We start from the raw sequence: 26,837 nt of genomic DNA on the forward strand, positions 1-26,837 counted from the left end.
AACCTGAATGTTGTGGCTATCTTAGATTGGGCAGGTAGCATCAAAAGAACCTTTTAAAAAAAATTGTTTCATGATTTATTACCTAGAGACTTGAATGTGTAATAGGGTCAGGAAGAGAGAGATTCAAATAATGACAACCAGAAAACTTCATTGTGAGATGCAAAGTTAAAACTTGGGGCTTATCTGAAGCTAATAGAGAGCAGAAGCACCATGGCAACAGGGACAAAGTAACACTCTCAGTAACACTCTCAGTATAGAGCTTTTATTCCCCACAGGGTGTAAGACATTGCTTGCCTATTCACAACATGTAGGAAGGAAGGAAGATCTTTCCTTTGTTTTTACTTTATGCATTTTACAGCATTCCAAAATCTACTTTATGCCATATGAAATAATGTTAATGTAAACAAGTAAACAGTGAAAAGTGATCATAATATCTAATCTGTGGAATCAAATAGGGAATAACATTGAGATAATTATCAACTGCCAACTGTGTATAAATAGCTGTTAGTTACAGAGAAAGAACAAACTGAATCTAGAATAAGCGGTTTGAAGTATATTCCCTCAAATTTTAAGAAACCTGTTTTTAACAGTTTTCCTCATACAGTATCTACCTAAAAAATTTCTTTCTCTTAAAATTTTTACATAAACAGAAATAAAAGAACACTAAATGTTTGTTCTTTTATATAGTAAAGAAAGAACTTTTCTTTATAGAGTGGCTGGGGCAAAGGAAGATTACAAATAACAAATTATCATTATCATTATCATAAATATAGGCAGTTACTAGCAGCAAGATTATAGAAGACAATAATCAGTTCTTACTATTATCTAAAATAGCGTAAGTATTAAGTTTTCTATTATATATACAGTAAACAGTATTTTACTTTTTGATGTATTGTAATCAAATCAAACTTTTAATGCACTAGCCAATGACCATGACAACATATACAATAAAAATATACGCCCATCTAACACTGATGTCCCGTTAGGTAGGGACAGTGCTGCTCTGAGAAATTTATTCTGCACCATTTCTAGTCCTTTACTGGCTTTCATATTGATATCCAAAACGTCTGCACCATAAAGCATCTGGGGGACCAATTTACCAGTAAAAAAATTAAGAGCAGGTACAAACAGCTTTCCACATACCATGCAATAAAACTTCATTAGTGTCTCACAAGCTTTCTGCACCTTAGGTTTGCAGCCTCAATATGCCCCTTCCACTACAGTGTCTCAGCGAAAAGGACTCAAAGTATATAAAGGAACGCATTTGCTCTAGATTCTGCTGCTCCATTTTCTATTTGATTCTGGGACTATGCTTTCCAAGAACCATAATTTTGATCTTGGAGTAATTCACGGAAAGCACATCCTGCTAGCAATACATACTGAAGGCTGCCAGTAGATTATTGACACCAAAGTAGGAAGGTGATAGCAGTACCATGTCATGAGGTTATCCATCTGTTCCTGATTGTTTAGACAAGGGAGTGCACCTGTGTTAAATACAACGCCTTTCATTTTTCATTTATGTAAAAATGAAAAAGTACAGGGGGCAATATGTAGCCTTGTTTCACACCTTTAGATGATTTGAGGACATCTGACAAGTACCCCCTTAGTCCCACACCCACCCTTGTTTCAGTACCACAATACAGTTCACAGATTAATAAAAGTAATCTAAGATCTATGTTGACATTCGAAAGTTTCTCCCCCAGTCTAATAAATACCTTGATGAATGCATTATGTGTGTTAGATCAAAGAGTATCTTTCCAATAGCAAAATGCCTCTTCCAAATGCTATATCCCTTCTGTCTTGGGAAACAGTGGAGGAGTGCGCCTTTGGGGGTTAAGTCGAGCTGTTGGAAGGCTACAGCACCTGCTGTGGCTGTAGAGACTGATACAGGAGAGACACCTGTTTTGTTGCAGCTGGGGCAGATGAAGGCATCTAGTTGTGTTGCTGCAGATGTTTCTTCTCTTTGCACTCCTCCCCACGCTCATTCCTTCTCTGGTCACTGCTATGGATGTATGACCTGACTGCCTGTCTCCAGGTACTGCAAGGGATTCCTACAGGGCGGGGTTGATGTTGCCCGCCTTCATATCACCTTTGCAGACATCTGTAATGCAGAGTTGGTCTGTCAATGGGCCTAGTACCTGAAGTCAACTCTGCTTGGGGATCCTGCCATCTTCTGTTCTGTGGACATGACCAAGCTAGTGTAGATGTCACTGACACAGGAGTGCGAACATGCTGGGAATGTGGGCTTGGGAGAGCACATCTTTGTTTTAGACTCTGTCCTGCTATGTGATGCTGTCAAGGCTGTGTCATCTGCAAACAACATATCCTGAATAAGGACCCACCACAGTTTTGTCTTAGTGCAGAGATGTGCCAGGTTGAACAAATACCTTTGTTCCTTGAATGGAAGTACACACCAGTAAGCAGTGACAAACATGTAGAACTACTTTTAGGACTGTTTCATGTGTCACAAAATTGCTGACCATGTGAGAATCTACATTTGAAGTGTGTGGATCCGGTGTAATGATCCTACACATAATCTCACCAGCAGAAACATTTTTCCTTGTACCAGTGGCGTAGTGTGGGTTGTCAGCACCCGGGGCAAGGCAAGTAATTTGCGCCCCCTAACCCATGGATTTGCGCCCCCTAACCTGTGGATTTGCCCTAACCCCAGATGTTGCGCCCGGTGCGGCTGGCCCCCCCTGCACCCCCCACGCTACGCCACTGCCTTGTACAATTTTGCTTCAAAACTTTTTTTATGTTACAATTCAATGGCATGTGGTGATAGTCAAATTCAGCTGGACTTAACCATCCAGGGGTTCTTTACCTTTACCTTTTATAGCCCCTTCATACAGCACTTCTCATCTCTGTTTTATTGCATCCTAAGTAAGCCAAATGGGACGCGGGTGGCGCTGTGGGTAAAAGCCTCAGCGCCTAGGGCTTGCCGATCGAAAGGTCGGCGGTTCGAATCCCCGCGGCGGGGTGTCTCCCGTCGTTCGGTCCCAGCGCCTGCCAACGTAGCAGTTCGAAAGCACCCCCAGGTGCAAGTAGATAAATAGGGACCGCTTACAAGCGGGAAGGTAAACGGCGTTTCCGTGTGTGGCTCTGGCTCGCCAGAGCAGCGATGTCACGCTGGCCACATGACCCAGAAGTGTCTCCGGACAGCGCTGGCCCCCGGCCTCTTGAGTGAGATGGGCGCACAACCCTAGAGTCTGGCAAGACTGGCCCGTACGGGCAGGGGTACCTTTACCTTTAAGTAAGCCAAATGGTAACTTCTGATAGCTTCCATTTGTGAGACTGAAATTAAATGGAAGCTTTAAGCCTCACACAATTGCTCTGCAAGCAAGAATGAAAAGAAAGTTCGCTCATAGGTTTGTTGAGGGCTGTTAGTGCCTTACTGTCCCTTCAGGTAGTGATTACAAGACTGATTTGTAGAGATGGTTGCTAGTTCACAGAGATAATAAACATCGAATCTACACCATCTATGCAAATATAGGCAAATAATTGTATTTGCAGAACCAAGGATCATCCTAATGTTATCCTGTGCATAAATCACATCACGGGTTCATGTTAAGAGCATTTCTGCTGTAGCAACTGTCCAATTTAATAGAAGTTTAAGAGTTTTTTTGTATTGTGTTGCTGTGGCCACATCCATAAAGATTGTGCTCCAAATTCTCCAAGATATTATCACTGCTGGAGTCCCTGTTCCAACAGTGATACTAACTGAAGGGACTGTTCTCTTGATGCAGTGAGGGAGTCTCACATACAGCTTCTATCAACACTAATCCCTATCCATTGAGAGCAAAAGAAGATTAGACTCCTGTGGTGATTCTTTCCAACTGAAATTCAGATTGTGAGGGAATCTGTAGTGTAATCAAGAGAAGCCATATAGAGTCCTCATTTTTCTTGTACAGCTTGCAAATGAATTACTGACAGAGGGAAAGGACTTGTGCTGAAACCAAACCAATTCATTTAAGGAGCAGCATGCTGCTCCCTGAAACAGTCTAGCGTATTGTGTGAAGTGTCAAAGGGCCAACTAAAGCATGTACATTCAAAGCAAGGACAATGGGCCTGAAAGGGGTGATGATGATAAGCTTCTTGGAACATCTGGTAATTAATCTTAGTTTTGGAAGCTTTGTAGAGTATTGGCTAATGTAATTGCTATTCACTTTCACTGCAGGAAAATGTAAAACAGCAGACAGCCAAAAGACTTGTCATTATAGTTCCCCAGATTTCTTATACAGTACTAGCAGAGAGAGAGAGAGAGAGAGAGAGAGAGAGAGAAGGAAAGAAAGAAAGAAAGAAAGAAAGAAAGAAAGAAAGAAAGAAAGAAAGCAAAAAGAGTGCAAAACCAACGTTTTCACATAAGATAAGGGGGCAAAGTGATGCAAAGGCACACGGTAAAAAAAAAAAAAATCTATGCAAAGATGTTTGCTTCTCTTTCAAATCAGAGGTGATAGAACCATGTTTCCTAATACCACAAAAATGTACCTTATTCACTTCTGGCAGGCTACTGGTACAACTTTTGTCTGGTGATTGAGAATCCCATATGTGGATAACTGGAATTTGTGCTTTGAGTTGTTCACAAACTGCTTATAAGGCCATGGCAATCAAATCACAACAGTTAGCAATATGGACACTATTTAAGCAAGGAATATAAAAAAGTATTGAGGTAGTTAGCCATCCAGACACTTTCTCATCTCCGTATAAAACTAAAAATATGGATCTAAAGCAGAGATTCTCAGCTTTGCAACTTGTTCTTGATTATCAAAATTCTTCTCTTCTATTTCCCTTCCGAATCTGCCTCCTTAGGTTATCAGTCGAGGAAGGCTTCTTGCCTTGTGTTTTTCCAATGGTATAATCACATTAGCACTTATGCCTCATCCAGTGCACTCCTGCTGCTAATTTTTGAAGCCGCAATATGTTGATCCATATTAATCCTGTAGTTCCTTGACAAATACTGTTGCTTGCTACATTCCCCCCAACCAGCTTTAGTTTGATTAGAAAATAGGGCCTGTTCACATGACCACTTGTTCCACATTCTAACAGCCATTGTGCAAGTGCAGGTCACCACGGAGGCACAGATGAGAGCTTAATGAATAGGAGTTCCTGTTGGATTTTCTCTCTGTGTGTGAGAGAATCATTTGTTCCAGAAACAGAGAAGAACAGAGAATAAGTTTCAAGAAGAAGCAGAAGGCTGAGATTGTTTTGTCTATGCAAGGACATTTTCTGTGGGAATTGTTCTTTGGACATGCGTAGTGTGACAGGAAATACTGATAACAAGAGTTCTGTGTAACTTCTTGTAAGTTTCTTGCTTGCATCTTACAGTGAGAGAAGTAGAGAGAGAGTCTTGGACTCTTGTTGGACTCTAAGCTTGCCTTGACCATGGCAGTGGTGAATGTCTGTATATATTTGCTACCAACATGCTTTTATGCCTGTCAAGTAAACCTCTACACTTGACTGAATCTTTATGGCATCCATGAGTATCTATTGCCTACTGTGTGTTCCTTCAACCCCAAAGATGCTTCCAAGAAAGGAGCTGCATTGCGATGTAACTCTGCTGAGTATGGATACTGGCACACACATGCAGTGAAATTGATGCCAGATCTCATCCTTCTAAATCATCCATCAGAGGTTTATGAATTGATCCAACAGTTCCCTGTGTGTATTGAGACATTCCCATCCCCTGCCTACTGTGGACAACTCCATGCAAATGCAGTTTGAAATGACACTAAGCACAGCAAAATTTCCTCCTGAGGCATTATCACAAATGGGTTTTGCATAGAAAAGTAGTTGAATGTTCCACAACAAGTTCTGGAAATATCTCAGGTATTGTGAACATGGCCAGATAGGTTTGTCAAGAGAGAAAGATCAGATGTTTCCAATTTTATTATTCAAGGGCTCTTGGCAGCTTTTGAACAATCAGCCTGAAACGTCGTTATTAAAACTGCAATAAAATGGTTCTGGTTTATTACAACTGTCTGCATTTGTTTGATCTGCTGTTCTTCATGAATACAGTTTAACATGCACACAGCACTATGAAATAACCCTTTCAGCTTAAGAATGCATGAAGAAGAAAATGAGATTGGTTTAGCATGGATATGTGTGTAGTTCAAATGCAGCATATGCTAAAAAGCTTCATATTTTCATTATACTGAGGGATTCAAAATTGTCTTTTTAGGCATCCAGTTTGGAATCATTAAGTTCTATTATCCCAGACCAGTTGGGTAGCCATATGCATCTCTTGGCATGGGGAAAAAGATGTTTGACTGGTTTCCCTATATTATATTGAAATAAAATAAAATGGAGAAGGAATAATAAAATATTTGATAGGGCATTTACACCAGGATAAATTATATTAAAAGTATATTCAATTTGCTCTCTTAACCCTAGGTCATTAGTCATACATATCATTTATACTCTGAGAATCTATTTTACTTCATCACTCAACACCATGGTTTGTTGGAAAACGTCTTAATGGAAAACAGCTAGTCAAGTAAATCCTATCCCTTCCAAGAGAAAGAGAGGTCTTTTTTCACATTCTCTTCCATTAAATTTGCATTAAAGTGACTAGAAGCTGGAGGCACCACTACGAACAGACCTTGCAAGCCCAGCCCACAAAGAGGAATGCCCATTTACTTGCCTAGTCTTGGGACTCCAGTCATTTGCCACACTAAGTGCTGTGCCCACCCCATCCTTCAAAAAGAAGGTTCTGGAAACATGCCACTTGTTAGGTCAATGTCTTAGCTTGCGTTTAGCTTCTTGTATACCTGCTGTATCCTGTAGCAGTACCTTGCTTATGTATCATTCTTATTTAAGCATTTAAGTTTTTTGATAGTCATCAAACTGGCAGTTCAAGTACTTCAATGAGGGCTGGCACAGTTGTGCACCCAGTTATATCATTGGTGTCTGATTTGACTCATGATTGGGCTTAGAATAAACTACTAAACTACTATAAACTACTGGATGGTAAAGATCGAACCTGGGAGCATTCATGTTCTGTTACTGAGCTACTGCTTTCCCACCATACTGGAAGATACTTTATTCTGCCAAATTGGTTACAAATTAAAAAGAGGGAACTGTGATTTTCATCACTAATTTGATACTAGTCATAGCTTATTTTGAAGAGTCATGGGAACTGTGATTTGCTGAATAAAAGTAATGACCAATTTCACAGTGCAATTCATTTTCATATTTATTTATTTTAACATTTATATTGCACCTTTCTGCTAAGGAGCTTAAGTTGCCATACATTGGTCTTCCATACGTGGTAAGCCTAAAACTATACACACCAATCATATACACACTTCCTTGGGAATGTTCCAAGGAACTCATTTGTGCTTAGTAGCCTTAGTAGAAATCTGCAGGATTGTACTGTGCAGTTAGCAGACTTCTTCAGGCACTAACAATGACGGCTAAATTGCCACATGAAGGGAGGCTGCATGATGGGAACAAGCTCACTAGCTCCAGTCCTCTGTTACCATGCTTGCCACTTGTCATGCGTTGGAATAATAATAATAATAATAATAATAATAATAATAATAATAATAATAATAAAATAATTTATTATATGTACCCCACCCATCTGACTAGGTTGTCCTGGCCACTCTGGGCAGCATTTAACATATATTTATACATAATAAAACATTAAATATTAAAAAGCTTCCCTGTACAAGGCTGCTTTCAGATGTCTTCTAAAGGTCATATATTTACTCATCTCCTTGACATCTCATTCCTTCTCTCCTATCATAAGATCAATGTGATCTTGATTTCTGCACCAAAAGCAATCAAACAATGCTTGCAATCCAAAGATCCATTATTGCCATCAGCCTACAAGTCATGCCCATGTACAATGTGAGAAGGTTAGAAAGAATATAGTTAGAAGCAAGAGGGAGAACCAACCTAATAGTAATCCAAGGTTCTGTAGCAGAAACATCAACCAGGGCCTCTGTGTCTGGATGTGAGTCATTTCAGGAAGCTAAAAAAAGAATGAGGCAGCAGTAAGAGAGCCAAATATATTAATATCTGGGACTGTGGGTGGGGCAGGCTGAGTCTTATGGGAAACATGACAAACTTCATTAGTAAAGACTTTTAAACCCAAGGTTTCTAAATATAAGATTCAAATCTGTAGTAAGCTTGGAACATATTTTCTACTTCATCAAATGAGAAATACAGTTCCGAGATTTCAGCTCTTACACCATCACTATAAAGAATTACTGGAAGTTTACATGCATAGAGTTTTGAAAGGAATCCTTCCAAGAAAAGAATGTTTGATGAACGCTTTCCTTATAGCAGAAAGTCCTATTTTGGTTGGAAGTGGGTTTGTTACACAAGAGCTGCAAATCAACTTTAAAACCTACATTCGCTGTTACATAATTGAATCCTACCCGAAATTAGCAGTAGTCCAGAAGCATCCAGAGACTTGATCCAGTAGTACAGCGCCATATTTATGAGCTAAGCTATCCAACTGTTGGACGCTGACAGAAAGTCAGTGTGGTGTAGTAATTAATGCAAGGATCTTTTGATATTGAAAGGCCAATGTAAAGTCTTATGAAATCAGTTAGAGCACTTAAGAAGTTCATTAAAATGGCAATCTTTGAAGAAAGACCTGTACTTAACAGTACTGCAAAATCTCCTAAGGAGAGGAAGAGAGACATAAAATATTAATTAGCCCATAAAAGGCTTGTACTGTTTCACAGTAGTGGCTACAATTAAGATGGACCTTTCTGTGCAAAATGTTACACCATTTCAATATGTGACATTGAAATCACCTTTCCCTTATATTCTTTATTTAAATGCCTGAACATTTTTTAATGCGAGAATTGGGGGGAAGCAAGTGTACGTTCTGGCAAAAGAAGGTTTTATATTTGCATAACAGCGCAAACCTAAATGCACTTACTAAGGCAGTGTTTCCCAACCTTTTTTGGGCAAAGGCACACTTGTTTCATGAAAAAAATCTCGAGGCACACCACCATTACAGCCCCGTGACGTCAGCGCGCAGCGTCACGCCGGGAGGGACGCACGAAAGTGTAAGATTCAATTTTTTCCCCTCCCCCTTGCCTTCCTTCTGTGCCAACCGCCAAAAAGCCAAGAATCGCGGGACCGCCGGCGGAGGGGGGGAGGGCGAGCGGAGGCAGCGGCGAGCCCCGTTCCTCCCCATCCACCCCATTCCGTGCAAGGAGCGCGAACAGGTGTGAGAAGGGGGTCAAACCTGCGGGTCGGCGCCGGGGAACCTCCAAGCTTTGGGGGTGGGGGGGAGGAGGCAGCAAAGCGAGGCAGGAAGGAGAGCGCGGCTTGGCGAAGTACTCGGCGGCGAAGGCCAGCAGGTCCGGCAGCCGGTGCCGCAGCACCTCCACCGTGTAGCCCTGCAGCAGCTCAGTCAGACCCGGCGGGATCTCGATGCTCATCTTGTAGCCGAGGCGCGCGGGAGACTCAACGGACGGGCCCGGGAGAAAGAGAGAGAGAGACACGACGGAGAGAGAGCGGGAGTCCCTGCTCGCCGTCGCCACCGCTACAACTACTGTGGTGGTTGGTCGTGGTCGCCGCCGCCGCCGCCCACCTCTATCTATCTCTCCCCCTCAGCTTTCTACGTGGGCCTCGAGCCGGAGGTGGGGGGTGGCCGCCGCCGCTTTCTCCGCCTCCACGTCCTGCCTCCTCCTCCTCGAGCCCTCCATCAGCCCTGAGGGAACCGCCGCGCTCGCGCCGCCGTTCTCTGACACGCGAGAAAGAGAAAGGAACGGAGCGGCGGGGTAGTCGGGGGAAGGAGGGGCCGGAATGGAAGCGCGAGGCGAGCTGCGCATGCCCAGCAGGAAGCGGTGGAGAACGCCACAGAGAGAGAGAGAGAAGCAAGGGAGGGCGGGGAGTGGGCGGGAACACGCTTCATGCGTCACAATAACGGACAAGAGGCGCTCGAGGGATAGATTAGGACCTAATTTGACTTTTACAAAAAAAAAATAATCTTTCGAATTTTCCCCACGGCACACCAGGCAACATCTCGCGGCACACTAGTGTGCCGCGGAACAGTGGTTGGGAAACACTGCACTAAGGAGTATGTCCTCTTGTTACTTCTGAGTAAACGTGCATGTAATGTACTGTAATTTGTTCTTAAAGGGTAAAGGTAAAGGGACCCTTGACTGTTAGGTCCAGTCACGGATGACTCTGGGGTTGGGGCGCTCATTTCACTTTACTGGCCGAGGGAGCCGGCGTTTGTCCACAGACAGCTTCTGGGTCATTTGGCTAGCATGACAAAGCCGCTTCTGGCAAACCAGAGCAGCGCACGGAAACACCGTTTACTTTCCCGTCGGAGCGGTACCTATTTATCTACTTGCACTTTGACGTGCTTTCAAACTGCTAGGTTGGCAGGAGCAGGGACTGAGCAACGGGAGCTCACCCCATCACGAGGATTTGAACCGCCGACCTTCTGATCGGCAAGCCCTAGGCTCTGTGGTTTAGACCGCAGCACCACCCACATCCCAATTTGTTCTTAAATAACTACATAGGGATCTCAGTTCCTAGCATTCCAGCCTGGCTCGCTGACAAAAGTTAATGTGCGTGCTTTCCCTCTGAATTCCCAATCTTTCTCACTTGGAAATGGGATGCAGAATTATATTCCTACACCCCGCATGATCTACAGGTCCTTGTTAAGAAGTGATTCATGTTGGGAATTAGAAGCTTAGGACCCAGTTCTGATCTTGCACATTGGTTTTTAAAGGTCATCTGAAAGATCACCTATAGCAGGCATGGGGAACTGGATCTTGCCAGTGGGGCAAATCTTATCTCCCTCACTTTCTGGGGTTCAACATCGATTAGTTGGATCTATCAATCACACAAGTAACAAGTCTCTAACTCACCAGGGGTTTTAGACCCACCCATTGGCTACCCTCACCTGGTTCAGAACCTACCCCCCCCTAGCTTTCTGGTAGTTCTTCACGCTTGGTAACATTGGCAGGCTTCCTAGATTTCTTTGCCAGCTTACAGACTAAACCTAGATGTCAACTTGTATATCCATTTAAAAATCATGAAAAGCACCTTAGAGCATAGAACAAGAGTACCACGAAAATAAAAGATTCTCTTTACCACTTTAAGTTTGAAAATGGTTATGCACATTAGCTAGGTCAAAGTCTTGAGATAGATGTATATGTATATGTATATGTATATGTATATGTATATGTATATGTATATGTATATGTATATGTATATGTATATGTAATGGCTGTAGTAAAAGACAGAACTAAATGGCCTTAACATTTTGTACTTTGGCATGCAGGGGTGATGGGGCTGCTGAGCACCATAGTAAGCCCAGACTAGATGGAAAATAATTTGTTTTCCATGACTTTACTGTATTTGCTAAAGATAGACCATGGAGAAACAGGCAGAAATCACTGTTACCATTGACCAGTACTGCAATATTAAGCAAAAGCCATTCAGCTGATGGTACTCTATTCCATGTACAGTGGTACCTCTGGTTAAGTACTTAATTCGTTCCGGAGGTCCATTCTTAACCTGAAACTGTTCTTAACCTGGAGCACCACTTTAGCTAATGGGGCCTCCTGCTGCCGCTGCGCCATCGGAGCATGATTTCTGTTCTCATCCTGAAGCAAAGTTCTTAACCTGAAGCACTATTTCTGGGTTAGCAGAGTCTGTAACCTGAAGTGTATGTAACCTGAAGCGTATGTAATCCGAGGTACCACTGTACATACTTACTATGGGTAGCTGCTTATAATAGAAAATAGTAAAATAAGTGATTATGGAAGTAATCTGTATATAGATGGCTACTGCTTGTAGTCAGTTTCTTAAGCTGGAAAAAGTGACAGTATGCTAAGTCTGCTTAATACATGTCCCAAATTAAAATGGGGAATCAAGTGGTTGTTGCCTTACATGGAAACCAAATACACAATAATAAGAACAAAGTAAGGACACTGGAGAAGAAGAGGTAGCAAAGAGACTGGGAAGAAAAAGATATATAAGGATAGAACACTGAGCTTTTTTAAAGCTGATTTATATGTATAGTTGCAAATTTAGATCTAAATTTAAAACTTAAAAATAGCCATTGCTTGGAAGCACCCTTAGAAGTTGTAGCTATGTATGCTCTGTCAACCTTAAACTGGGCCATAGCATTGTTCTTCAGCTATTAGAAATGCAGAAGTTGGAAGCCTTTCCTGTCAAAACTGCAAAAAAAGCAAAAAAATCACATATCTATTTCTTTGATGCAGAGAGAGATGATGAGATAAAGGAGGACACTTTCTTAGAATTATCCCCAATGCAGGCACAATTAGATTGAAGCAAATTACTGTTCTGTTACCTAATATATGTTTTATGTTATTAGAGTATGATGATTGAACAGCACAGAAACAGCCAAAGATGGATTAAGATAATATCATGGAAACTAGCCCTGAAGAAAAGACAGCATTATGCCATCCCTGAAATGGATAGCAAGTCCTATATGCCAGGGGACTGCTAAGGATCATACCAGAGCATTTAGGGGTCATGTTTTGAAATTTCCTAGATTAAAGGAAACTGAAGTGTATCATTACGAGATGCAGTTATATACCTATTTGTTTCCATCTGGGCTAAATGAAGTTAGACATAGGGATGGGTGAATCTGTCAATTTCAGTTTCTTATTTTTCCAGTCTTAATTTCTCCAAATTTCCACATCAGTTTATGATTTTTAAAAATATATCCTTTTGAAAATTCATCAGGTTCTTTGTGTAAATTTCTCCCAATGTACACATTGTTACAATGTAGTTTTCCCTAATATAATTCATTTTTGTATATTATATTCAGTAATATGTGTACATTTTGGTACACATTACTTGGCTGAAGAACTGAATTGCAACATTCAGAGAATTACTAAAGGATGGTTCTGTTTTGGTTCACATAGTGTTTTTGAAAGTATGAATTAGATCCCTTTAAGTGGGAACTGAATCAAATTTCTCTTCCATCTCTAGTTACACATTAATTCAACCTGCTCCATTAGTTCAAAGACTTTCAGAGGAGCTCAGAATTTTAAAATGACTCTAAGAACAAAACATAAAGCACAATAAATAGGTAAAAGAAGTTGCAGTGGTACAATCAATAGAAATACATACACCTCTATGGATAAAAATACTGAAATATGACGTGTATTTGGCTCCTTCTGCAAGGTTTAAGGTATTACATGACAGAGATATGTTGTGTGTGTGGCGGGGGGGGGGTTCTCTTAACCCAAATGTTAAGCATCCCACATTAAGATTGCAATCCGATCCATGCATACATTTGTGCTGTAAGATGGCAATCCTGAATCGCTAGGATTCATTTTTACCTCTGAGTAAAAATATAGCTTTGATTCCTGGATCAAAATTTTGTAATGAAAATTGAGAGTTGTGAAATTAAATTATTTTTTCTTTTTAAATGGTCAAAATTTAACTCCTTAAGGTTCCAAAAAAAAAGCTTATGGCATCAAGACATTGCAGGGTGGGATGAAAAACGGCAGTTGGTTTTTTTAAGTGGCAAAAACATTGGTGGGCAGATATGCTCTGTAAGCCGTGGTTAGCCACCCCTAATACCCATAATTTAAGGGAAAATGTCATTTTATAGCCATGATGGGTAGCATAGAATGTGATTATGTAGTATGGAAAGAGAACTGAACCCCTGGATTGTTAAATCCAGTCAAAGGCGACTATGGGGTTGGGGTCTCATCTTGCTTTCAGGCCGAGGGAGCTGACGTTTGTCCACAGACAGCTTTCCTGGTCATATGGCCAGCATGACTAAACCGCTTCTAGTGCAGCAGAACACCGTGATAGAAACCAGAGCAAACGGAAACGCTGTTTACCTTCCCACCGCATTGGTACCTATTTATCTACTTGCACTGGTGTGCTTTCAAACTGCTAACCCCAGAACCCCAAACCACATAAATCACTGGCCCCCTCTCCTGAATCAGCCTCCAGTTCCCCTGCCTTCGTCACACTCTCGTCAGAGCCCTGCCAGTCCCTGCCAGCAATAGTTTGGTTGATCATGGGCTTGTCCACATGGTTACATGTGTATTTGAAACTGCTTGTGTCTCCATCTAATTAGCAGCATTCATATCAGGCTGGTGGGTGGGCAGGTGGGTATCCAAGGCTTGCGAAGGAACAGCAGCCCAGGCCAGGCAGTTGGGTAGCCCAGGCTACCAAGTGGAGGTTTTACCATATCTAAGGGGAGGGGAGAGGTGGTAGTTTTGGCAAGGTTTAAAGGAAGGAAGGTAGCTTTGAAGAAGGAGTACAGGGATGGGGATGTCTTTGTCAAGGAGTAAGGAGATTGGGGATGCCCGTGGCAAGGTATGAAGGAAGGCGTGGGTGGCTTTGGTGAGAAGGTTAAGTGGAGTTGACAAATAAAGCAAGCAGGGATGCAGCCCCTAGTTCTTGATAAAGTTTTACACATATTAATATATTAATGGAAGTTTATTTTACTAAATTTGTTTGAAATCATTAGGGTTGCAATCGTGTACACAAAAGCTTGGGATTAAGCCCCACTGAAGTCAGAAGGACTTACTTCCATGTAGACCAGGCTTCCTCAACCTCAGCCCTCCAGATGTTTTGAGACTACAGTTCCCATCATCCCTGACCACTGGTTCTGCTAGCTAGGGATCATGAGAGTTGTAGGCCAAAAACATCTGGAGGGCCGAGGTTGAGGAAGCCTGATGCAGATATACATATACTAATTGCACTGTAGGGCAATTTGGTTTGTGATTTTTGTCCTTTTTTTTTAAAAAAAATGCTTTTTATTAATTTTTCCACACAAAAAAAGAGAGAGAAAAAGATAAATATAAAAAGATAGATATAACATTCTTTTACAATCATCATTTTGAATCCACTTATTTACATTGCGCATATTCACGCCCCGACCTTCCTTTCCTGCTTCGGTTTTCTTAATACATATCTTCTCTTGCAAGTTCTTATTCCCCTTCTATACACATCACAGGATTCATGTTAACCCTGTTACAGTTTTTAATCTTCTACAGTTAACTTTTATGTACGCAACAAATTTACCCCATTCTTCTTAAAACTTTGTCCCTTTTTGAACTTGGATTTTATAGGTCATTTTAGCCAATTCTATATATAATTTGTGATCATTGTCCTGATGGCGTGCTTTAGAAGATTTGGCAGAGAGAAATCATTTTTCTTTGTACATTTTCCTTTTGGTGTATTTCCAATTGTTGAAGATAAAACTATGTTCTAGTTCATCATCAACAATCCATTTAATACATGGGGCAGGTTTTATCTCTTGCTCCTCCTTGCCTCTAAGGAATATACTTGCATTGTTACATTGCAGAATTCTTGGAGGCACTCGCTAATTACAGGAAATGTTTTAATGTCAACATATTCTGATTCTATATTTAAAAAATTAAGGGCAATGTTTAAAAATAACTTAAGGGAATTGCAATCCTTAAACATCCTGGATGAGTTAGGTAATAAATGTTAAGTATGGGTTGTAGGGACTGATGTACCTACACTTTGTCTTAACTTGTGGTGATGTTACCAGCAATACATAGAGATAGAATTGCTATTTCAAATGCTTAATGACAAGTAATACTCTTATAATCCAGAGAACTAGGAATGAATTTGTATCAGTGTGGTTCAATGAACTCTTGTTGAACTGGTAGTGGAAGATGTGTCCTACAATGCAGCAGCAGAAAGGCTTTCCACCCATGCTGATTTATGTGAAGAGTTCCTCCACATGGGGAGGGACTCTGGCTCAATTAATGGTGGAGTTAGGACTATTCCACATTTCTGTATAGTTCTTTTCACATCCATTTATTTCATATATTTGTATACTGCTTAATACTTAAAATCATCTCTAAATAGTTTAGAAAACAAAAAATACAACATAACAATGAAACTGAGAAATAAAAATACAATATTAAACAAAAGTGTGATACAATGTAATAAAGCAATAACATCCCAAAACCAAAAACCTACCAGCATATTTTGAAACATCTTTAAAGTCAGGGGCCCCCTCTCTCTTGAGTCTCCCTCTTACCTGACTTACAAAGTACTCAAATTCTGCCTTGCATCTAGACAAGTCATAAAATACTGAAGTTTAGTGCATGTGTAGAATGTTTTTATTTGGGGAAGGAATCAGCAGTTTTAATGCGCAAGAACTGAAACTTAAGGAAATACAAATATTACCTGTGGAATAAGATGTAGTAGGACATCTCCAGAAAGAATTCCTACAGCTAACCCCACAAATAGCTGTAAAATGAGGGTGTAACATTCTTGACAGGAATTAAATAGAATGAGAGTTGTGCCAAACATAGATCCAATTGTCATAAGTAAAATTGCAAGAGTGCTATAGCCATATTCTATAGAAGAAAAGATGAAAGCAATGCTAAAAATAATTCTTGCATTTTCTGTTGTTAAATTAACTTGAAAGCTCAGATTTTGAAATCCAATTGTCAAATAAAAAGGGGCAAAGAAGCACTTTATAAAGTGAAAGCAAGTTCCATGAATTTCAACAGCATTTCCATTAAATAGGATTTTTGCCTGACCCAGGGTACAAACCATAGGTCAGAGCTCATATATGGTGGAAGGATTAGGCAAAACTGTGATGTAAGGCAGATGAAACAAAGCACAGCATAGCACAGCACAGCAAAGCAAAGCAAAGCACAGCAAAGCAAAGCAAAGCAGAGAGGCTGAACAAATGAGCAGGTCATCTTGTAGTAGGCAAAGTAAAATTGGGAAAACAGGATCAAGTGAATCTGAAGGTTATATGTTAGCTATGCCTAATGTAAGATAATACACTAAACCATTGGAGGCAAATGTAATGCTTGAATATATGTGCGTCTTACAAGTAGAGAAAAGGTGATAGAACCAGTACTTTTGTTATCTTGATGCTCATTCAAAACATTAAAAAATAGTATATGCAATCATTGTTCTGTTAAATAGTGAGAAATGAGACAAGGTGGAGAATGGATTAAAAGTCATATCACTTTTTTATTCCTGAAAAATAACGTATTGTATCAAAATAAATAAATAAAAATTTAAAAATTGTCCAGTAGCACCTTAGAGACCAACTAAGTTTGTTCTGGGTATAAGTTTTCATGTGCATGCACACTTCTTCAGATACCTGACTTTTCATGCAAACTTAGTTGGTCTCTAATGGCTTTTATTTTATCAACTATTTTCTTGAAAATTGATGGTCTAATTGTATGGCATTTTATCTGAAGGAAGAAAATTTTGTTTCTTAAATTAATTAGCAGTAGCAAAAACTGCTACCATCTGTTACTAGTGACAAATAATGTTTTTTATGTAAGTGTGAAAAAAGAAGATAAAATTTAGTAACAGCATGAAATATATCACTCTTAGCAATTACTTTCTCAAAGGAAGATGCTCATGTCATTAATGAGGCAATTAAGAGAAACAAGAATAAAGTGTGTTTAGAAAAAATGGCTCTCTCTAAAGATGCTTTCAGAATTACTAGTCAAGCTAGAAACCATGTAAATCTTGTTTTTTGTCTTGTTCCTGCCAATTTAATCCTATAGATAAGCCAGTTTGATTTCACCCTGACTACAGTTTACCTGATTTGAGGGTATGATTCTATGAGGGTTAAACTATAGTACAGAGAGGAGGCTCTCCAGATAATAGGCTCCAATTCTCATCAGCCCCAGCCAAAGATATCAAAGCAAAGATATATTTGGAAATCTACCTGTTATATGGAGTTCATTAATACTGTTTGAAGAATGGAAAATACATTGCATAAAGAATTATGGTGAAGGTAAACGTGTTTTAGTCAGGCAGATTCCATGCAGGGCCAACCTGAGAATGGCAGCACCCTGCTGGGGAATGGTACTTTCATCAGCACCACTAATGTTCAGAAAAGCAGCTTTCCTTTCCAGAACACTTATGTGTACACACTGAAAACAGAAGAAAATTGGATGAATATTTTTAATGTATTATTTATCAAGAGATTCCTTTACCACCATTCACCAAAATGGTCATAGGATGTTAAAAAGAAGAAGTAAATATACAAACATACGGTAACATTTAATTAACTTAATCACACTGTAGTACAAATAATGATATTCAAAAGACACATGAAAGCATTTTCATAGATGGGGCTTAAAGTTGTCTCCTGACTGAGAGTATTTTGCAAGAAGCATTCAAGTTGAACAATTAAAATGGATTAAAGTGCTGTGCTGCCCTAGCACAACAAATCCAGTTGTGTTTTAAAAAAAAACCAAAAAAAAAAAAACCCAGACTTATTGCTGTTAGCAAAATGACAAGGAAATGCACTTAGAAGTGTGGGGTGAATGAATGATTAGTGGAAAGGTATATAAACACCATTCAAGGAAATCAGGATGAATGCTTAATAAAGACCAGATAGTCTAATTTCTACGTAAGCTTTGTGCAAGAAAACCAAAATGAATGCGCAATAAATGGGTCATCTGTAGGAGTATCAGTCTACAATGCAAAAGTACAAACTATGTGTGTTAGAAGTAGTGATGAACACAGAGTTTAGAATTCAGAAGTACAGGAGTACAAATTCTTGCAGGTACAAATGAGTGTGGCCTCTCTACTGATGCAACTACGGTATCTGTTACCCTTTCAGGATGGGTACAATGAGAAAGCTTGCTAGCTACTGCAACATCTATTAAATAGTATCATTGTGGGCACCCAGACATTGGGGAAACTACATTTTTCTGGTGTTGGGGGGAGAATGAGGCTTGTGGCTGTTGTTCAACAGCAACATATATTAATTCTAACAGCCAGTTTAATAATCCTGCTTCTTGTTTTGTGATGATCACATGCAGTCTAAAGGAACCTGCAAATTGGCCTTTAAATTGAATGTTTAATCAAGGAGAATGGGATGTTCTCCATTATATAAAAGAAAGCTATTTTACTCACTTTAGATACTGAGCAATTCACAAACCTTTTAGCAGTCAGATATAAAACAGATTAACTAGCAGAGAGTTGATCCATAGAACTCCAGCCTCAGGAAAAGATATTTTGAATACATTTCCAACTACAGTATTGCTGTGGCGATTTTGCCCCATCCTGACAGACATAAAATGGATGAGGTTCTTCTGGAAAATAATGCAAGGTTTGGCCAGCATTCTAAATTTCCAGTTCATGCCCACTTTTGCCACTGCTTTTCATCTACAGTACATACAGTTGAAAAGCTCATTGATAAAGCTGATAAGCAAATTTCATTTTCTATGAACTTCATTGCTTTGTGTTGATTTCATGTTTCACCATATCCTTGAAGTTTGGGCAGCACTGCCCATCAAATGTGTTTAGTGATTTTAATTAATAAAAAGTGATGGTGTAAAAAAAAAAAAAAAAAGGTAATACCCTTTGTAGCTGCCATTGTACTTTAGGCATGAGTGCGTACCAGCTAGCTACAGTACAAGAATCTGCTCATCATTTTACCTGTGCATTCCTTCAATTTACTTTTACCTGGTATTCAGATATTTTTAAATGTTTCCTTATTGATTCCACTACATCTTCAGTTTCATTCCAAGAGAAAAGTCTCTATTGCTTCTTCAATTAACCATACTAGTTAGGTAAAATTTATAATCCTGGTTCCTCTGACTAAACATTGATGGACAGATATCTCTTTGATGAGTAATGTAATAAAGAAGAAATTTTCTGGAAGACTTCTTCACTAAAATAGACTTCTAAATCTCCTCCTGCAACTAATATCAAAGTGTCTGGTTCAAGGCACTATGAATAAGAAAAAAAAACCCACATAAAATTTAAAACACGGCTCAGCAGCAAATCTCAATTAATATTAGAAAGGGTACACATTACTGCCTCAGGTCTTGAATGTTACCCGCAAGTTTGGCTGCAAAACAAGCAGGCGAGTCTGGATGAGCCAACAGAGGTATACTCCAAAAGAAAGACTCCAAGTTTTCTAATTTGTTAGCACACTCTTCATCAGTGGTTGGTGTCCATTGGGACTTATAAGAGCTGAGGGCAAGGAGACCAACAGTAGGTGGAGCCAAAGTCAATGACTACCAGTAATTCTAGTTTTGTCACCATCATGCTCCCTGCTGAGTTCTACAGGGGCAAAGCTGAGGCTGAGGAAGATGGCAGCAGCTAATCATAAATAAGAAGGCAGGTTGGCTGAGAGCAGAACTACGTTGCTGGAGCAGGTTGTAGGGCTGCCATATGTCCAGATTTTTCCAGACATTATGGGGATTTCAAAGGTGAAATTAATTTCTGGGGAGGAATTTCTTAGACATGTCAACATCTTTTTAGGTGTCCTGATTTTTACTTTTTGAAATATGGCAATCCTATCCATTTGCCCTTATGGATCAGCCTCCATTGCTCTTCATCAGTACCCTTTGCTGTGCCTAAAAAGAAAAACTCTTTAAAAGAAGTTGCCTTTTATCAAGTCCTTCTAACTCAGTATTGCCCACTCTGGCTGAAAGTAGCTCTTCACGGACTCAGGTACCATTTTCTCACACTGCCTTCTCCTTGATCTTTAAATGAAAAACAAACACATAAAATTGGAACCAGGGACTTACCACATGCAAAGTATGTGCAAATGCAATTATGATTCATCGCTTCTTCATTTTCTCCCTTCTCAGAAGGGAACAATTGGTTATTACCTCTGATGAAGAATATACCATACTCAAAATGCATTTAGCAGTTTGGAGAGGTTCTGTAAACAGAAGCAATTTGTTCAAGCACCTCTTAAAGTTTATCTCTGTTTGTTGGGCTGAAAACTGGTGCTGACCTCCTTCCTTTCCTCTCCTTAGACTTCACCCCAGTTACTCTTGTACCTGCTTTTTTCACCACAGCTACAACTTCCTGGCTACTACCATTTTAGGAGCCATGGTGTTAGGTTATGATGCAGGGTTCTGGAAGTGGCATGAGTAGTGAGGTAGAAAAACTGTGTGATGAGTTCTTTCTTTATTGTTGCATTTTGGGAGTTAATATCTAATGCTTAAGCAGCAGAAGAATAATTTGCTGAAAACTATCTGGTAAACTTCATAGCTGTGTTGGAATTTGAACCTGTGTTTCCCACCTGCTCCTGAGCCACATCCAGTGGTGCCAACTTGAATAAAATAGGGGGGTAAGCCCCACCCTACATAATCAATCACATGATGCGGTGCATGCACACTATTTGAATGGCAATACCCATCAACTTTGGGGGCCCCCAGGCCCCTCAAATATTTTATTGGGAGATCAAAGACCCCTTGGCCCCTAGGAGTTGGCTTTTATGGCCACACCCATTACCATGTCTAAATGCTCTAGACTAGCAGTGGGGAACCTTAGTTCTGGGGACCAAATGCAGCCCTTCAGAACTCTGTATCTGGCCCTTGGGACTCTCCTTAGATCACATATTTAATACCCCCTTGCTCTAAACACTGTCCTACATTGGTTTTTAAAAAGTCTAAGAACAGGTGTTATACCCTCCAAAATCTGACAGACAAATAGGACATGCTTGTAATAGACAGTATACTCTAAGGGCCCAACTAGATGAGATCCTATTCATCCAATTACCATTTATGTGAATGACATTCTAAAAGACTGTTAATCTGAATCACTGGCACATTACCAACATTTTGAACTTAAGGCTTGCAGGAAATGGCAAATGGATCTAAGATCATTTTGGTTATATATTTAGCTCTGCAAAATAAAATAGCTTAGGAAGTTCCAGAGAACCATTTTAGTGTTTGTGAATCCCTTTCTAGTGTCTATGTACCGGTAAGTGTTACAGTTGAAGCAGAAACAACTAAATGGTAAGAAATAAATGTACACATGTACCTGAAGAATATAGTACATCTGTTGAAAACAACATATAAAATGAATAAATATATAAATAGCAACACAATCCTTCTTTGCTGAGATGAGAAGTGAATTACATGAAAATGCTGTGCTTACTAAGTACTCCATACAATTTTCCATTCACCACTTGACTCACTGACCAGATTACAGGCCTCTTGCATCCCCCCAATCCTTTGTGGACATAAAGTTCTCTCCAGTATTTACTTGATAATTTCTCCTCTTTGGTTCTGGTGGTGTTCACTATAGTTGTTAACTGACATGATACCTAAATCAACTTTCAGATACCTGTGGTGAGAGGCAATGCTGCCATCTTCCTTCACTTCTTTATCAGACTGCATTCCTGCAGTATTTGGTCCAAATATAAAAGTCAAAGATGCTATCCAAAGAATGAGACAGGTAGTCAGGAAACACATTTCCTCCCCGTAGTCTGTGTTTGCATTGGTGGTGTTGAATTCTGGTTTGCAGTTCGCAGCTCTAAACTTGAAACCTGCAGAATTTATACAATAAAGGGGGGAACCCTCAATTAGAGTGGCTGCAATATGTTTGGAAGGATTTATATGCTTGGCTAAGCTGATTTGCAGCGACAAGCTGTTTCTGAACAATGTGGGGGTCTGCAGGGAAGCAGCAGGAAGCTAAGTCGACTGTGGGTAGAATGGTTCAGTAGCATTACACAGTAAAAGGGTGACTCAAATGGATCATTCCTCTCCCCCATCCCCAACAACAACAATAATAAAATCCTTGTAGTAAATTGCTCCATTCTTCATTAACCAATTTGATAATGGTAGGCTTCTGTGATAAGTTTATGAAAAGGTTTTATGTTTCCCTTTCATTGCATAATGCCAGGAGGACTAGGAAAATTCAACGAAGGTTGCATATTAGTATAAGAGCTCTGCAAGTGTACATACATACCAGTTTCCAGTCACTTCCAGTCACAACAAAGAGCTTGAACCTATGAGCCTCTGAACTAATAGAAAACAGCAGGTTCTATTTTACCTGTGTTGAAGCATCTCTGCTTTGGTCTACATTTATGGGAGAATGAGGTGGTATTCTGCACTACACAGCTTCAAATTGTAGGTGTGCATTCTGGATTTGAATGTTTCTAAATGAGAGAAGGTGAAGAACACAATTCCAGCACTTTGTTGTGCTGGTTTTCTATTCACAAAGGCATAGGGCTGTATTAAAAATGTGATCACCCACCCACAGACTGAGTGGTACAGTCCAGAACACCACCTCATCATAACTTCTCAGTCACTGCAGTTCTAGTGCTCTGCCCTTCCCACAAACACGCATAATACTGCAACATCCAGTTTCTTTATGTATTACATTTATGTCTCACCTTTCCTTCAAGGAGCTCAAGGCAGCATACATGAAATTGCATCCCAGTTTATCTTCACAACTATCCTTAGCTTAGGCTGTGAGAAAGTTATATGCCCTAGATCATCCAATGAGCTTCATGACTGAGTGGGGATTTGAATTTGATTCTCCTTGTCATACACACTGTCAGGGGATGGACTGAAGTGGAATGGTGCGAACCGTGCCCCCCATTCCAGCACCTTCCCGAGAAGAGGAGGATAGTATCGATTTAGAACAGTGGTTTGCAGAAGGTTCAGAGGCTACAAAGGGGAGAAGCTGGGAAATATTGGGGAGTAGCAGGAAGAAGAAGCACCAGGGGAGAGACAGCTAACAGACTCAGTGTCTCTTGAAAGCATTCCTGAACCCCACTCTCCCGGAACAAGGTGTGCCTTGAGTGTGGTAGAACAGAAAACACAAAGGCAGAAAGCACAGGTCAGTCAGCGCAGGGGTGACGTAGAATAGGGGAAACTGATGTGGTGGAACTTTACTTGGAGCAATGCCATTTACTAAGAGAGACCGCATTCCTTAGTCTCTCTCTTTGAATATTGAATAAACTACCTGGTAAGAACTCTTTTTGTTTTTCCACTTCTTGGCATCCCACTGTAAAAGGGATAGGATTCCCTGAAGCCTTGACACTAACCACTACAACACACACTGGATTCACATTGATTATCTTTATTGGCCTCAGAACCAAAGACAAAGTGAAGACAGTTGTCATGTTGTTTTCATCAAAATAGAACCTGTACAAACAGTTGTACAACACTTATTTAAGATAGTATGTCATTGCACGTTTGTAGAATGTCATTGCCTCCTCATTTTTAAAAAAATCAGTTAGTCTCTACACATCTATAGACAGAAGACAAGTTTCCATGTAAGAGGACCAACAAGTATGATTTTCAGACGAGGTCGACTCCACACTTCTTATTTAGCAGTTAAGCCATAGAGCATGACATCATTTTTAAAATTCATTTATTGTTTGTACCTACATACCCACTGCCAAAAACAGACACAAATACTTTTAAAATGTGAGGAAACACCTGCTTCTAGTTGCATGCAGTTTTCCTCCCTGCAGAAAAAACACCACACCAGTGAACTTTTCATTATCCAAAACCATTCTTTCTCTAAATTTAAAGAACAAAGAATTCTGTGGCACCTAACAGACTAAGAAATTTATTAAGACGTAAGCTTTTAAGGGCCACAATCCATTTCATCAAATGCCTGAAATGTAATCCTGAATTAGCAAGCTTGCATGCACATGGTGGTGGTAGTGAAGAATGTAAAACAGTGAGATTAGAGGGAAATGAAATGTAAAGAGAGAAAAAAAGCAAACATCACATTTTGCTTAAAGTTATTAATGTTCTCATCATGAACCTGAAAAGAACCTTGCAAATATGTAATTTTATCAAAACATGCTTAGAAATGTATGAAGATTCGCTTGTGCCCATGCCAGGAAGCTCCTATAGACATACAATTTATTCTATATCTAATTCCAGATACTGCAAAGGACATCTGTGGTGCCAGTGTGGTGTAGTGGTTAAGAGCGGTAGTCTCGTAATCTGGGGAACTGGGTTCGCTTCTCTGCTCCTCCACATGCAGCTGCTGGGTGACCTTGGGCTAGTCACACTTCTTTGAAGTCTCTCAGCCCCACTCACCTCACAGAGTGTTTGTTGTGGGGGAGGAAGGGAAAGGAGAATGTTAGCCGCTTTGAGACTCCTTAAAGGGAGTGAAAGGTGGGATATCAAATCCAAACTCCACTCCACATCGCTTTTTTCTGGGAGGACGTAGGGGGAAGTATACCCCTAAACATTTTGTGAATCTAAGTTTGGCCTCATTGAGGGGCAGTATTTAAGTATGAGTAGGAAAATGACAGTACCCCTAAACATTTTTTTAGGGGGGAAACATCGCTCATAAGGACATCGCTCATAAAATGTCCTTCATCTCAATACAATATACCTTCTGTATCAAAAGACAAACTTTTGCTTTGAAATAGGAAGTTTGACCTACTGTAGCCAATAATAACAACAACAACAACAACAACAACAATTTATTATTTATACCCTGCCCATGTGGCTGGGTTTCCCCAGCCACTCTAGGTGGCTTCCAACAAAAAATTAAAATACAGTGGTCTGTTAAACATTAAAAGTGTCCCTAAACAAACACAGCAATGTATGCATGCATCCCTTTACTGGAAGCATCCTCCATACAGCATTCATGCCTGTTATACACAACATCAGACCTGATTTACTGTAAAAGAATGTAGGTTTCATTGCGAAATAAAGCAGTGCTAAGAAGCTATAAAAGTAGAAGCAGCTAATAATGCCTGCCAAAACAGTGCCTGGCGTACAGTCAGATGGGAAATTAACAACTGTGTGGATGTTGAAGAAGGGCTTTTGATGATTAAAAATAGTTTTAGTTTTAGGGTGGCACCGGGAAAGGATTTAAAACTGAAAAAATGTTAGAAGGAAATCCCCATCTTGAATTTTCTCCTCTTACCTTTGCTCTGGGGGATAAAAGGGAGGACTGTGTATCTTTAGCTTTGTGGCCTTTTGAATCCCTCAAAGTATTAAGCTGCTGGGAAGCCCAGTGTTTTTTAAATTCCTTGGCTCTGCTCTGCAAGCCAGAGAGGATTAGTTTATTCCTGCTTTGAAAAGTTTCTGGTTGCTATGGAGAGAGTTGTACTTAAGGTAACAAGGGAGGTGTATAGACATTTTGTACAAGTTCTTCCTGGCAGGTTTCAGAAAGTACATTGTAAAATATAGCTAACTATTTTAAGTGTATATCTTATGCAACTATATCCTAGTTAGATACATATCTGAAGAACAATTTATCCATTAAAAATTATAAAGTAATCAAGAAGCACTTCTATCTTTTAAATGATATTTTCCTGCAAAAGAAAAAAAAAGTATTGAAAATGTAAATGCTTTCTATTTCATTCACAGAATATCTAGATTCCAGGCCCTCCTCCACTCCTTAAAGTAAGAATAACTTAAGAAAGAAACCTCTATATCCATTTTTATTATTTGGGCTCCTTCCAGGCAACCCATTTACCGGTAACAAACATTCATCCTGATTTGTTTGCAGGGAGAGTAGATGACATTGGCTATTTATCAAACATTCGTTCTGATTTGCTTGCAGGGAGGTTAGATGATGTTGGGTCAATGCCAATGTTATCCCACTCTTCCCAGTACATTCCCCACAAAAAATTCTTTCTTGCAAAAAGTCTCCCATCTTTTTGGGGAAGTGGGTTGTTCTGTAATACATTCAAATCAATATCTCCTGCCTGAGTGGTTCTGTGTTCTCTTTATACTTTCTGTTATCCTGACTGTGTGTTTTGCTTTTGTAACTGGATGCAGTCTTATGAGCTGAAGTTTTTGAATCTTACTGGGGATCCAGAAAGATCCTGTACACTTTTGAACCTCAGTAAACTATTACTGAAGAATTCTACTGCCTGAGTGTATATATTTTATTTTGAACTTTGCACGGGAGTTGAACCCCACACATCTGCTACTCTGCTACCTTCTGCCCATGTTCTGGAGTTGCTGTATTTAGGCATGGAGACAGGGGGGTGCTGGATTCTAAATGGAAGCATTGCAGACAAGGGCATGCTCTGTGGCTCACTTGGATTCTTATTCTCTGCTCACTGCTGGAGATAGAGCCAAGTAATGACTAACTTGTATATTTAAAAAAAAAAAGGGGGGGGTAACAACCATTCGTGTTTCTATGTCCCAGCAGCC

At 40.0% G+C, this 26,837-nt stretch overlaps 2 protein-coding genes across 2 annotated transcripts; both read right to left on the bottom strand.

Annotated features, from left to right (window-relative positions):
• Positions 1-7,834: 7,834 nt before the first annotated feature.
• LOC114607714 (zinc transporter ZIP12) lies at positions 7,835-16,329 on the bottom strand. The gene is given in 4 exon segments (XM_077916328.1): positions 7,835-8,022; positions 8,480-8,632; positions 8,897-8,915; positions 16,144-16,329. Coding segments are annotated over 4 exon segments (501 nt in total). The 5' UTR covers positions 16,285-16,329.
• Positions 16,330-18,167: 1,838 nt separating this feature from the next.
• On the bottom strand, positions 18,168-26,493 carry SLC39A12 (solute carrier family 39 member 12). Its single transcript, XM_077936866.1, is given in 5 exon segments — positions 18,168-19,481; positions 19,484-19,596; positions 19,598-19,677; positions 21,891-22,237; positions 25,597-26,493. Coding segments are annotated over 4 exon segments (552 nt in total). The 5' UTR covers positions 22,164-22,237; positions 25,597-26,493; the 3' UTR covers positions 18,168-19,395.
• Positions 26,494-26,837: the final 344 nt, after the last annotated feature.

The sequence above is a fragment of the Podarcis muralis genome, chromosome 12, assembly GCF_964188315.1.
Source record: "Podarcis muralis chromosome 12, rPodMur119.hap1.1, whole genome shotgun sequence".
Classification (NCBI taxonomy): domain Eukaryota; kingdom Metazoa; phylum Chordata; class Lepidosauria; order Squamata; family Lacertidae; genus Podarcis; species Podarcis muralis.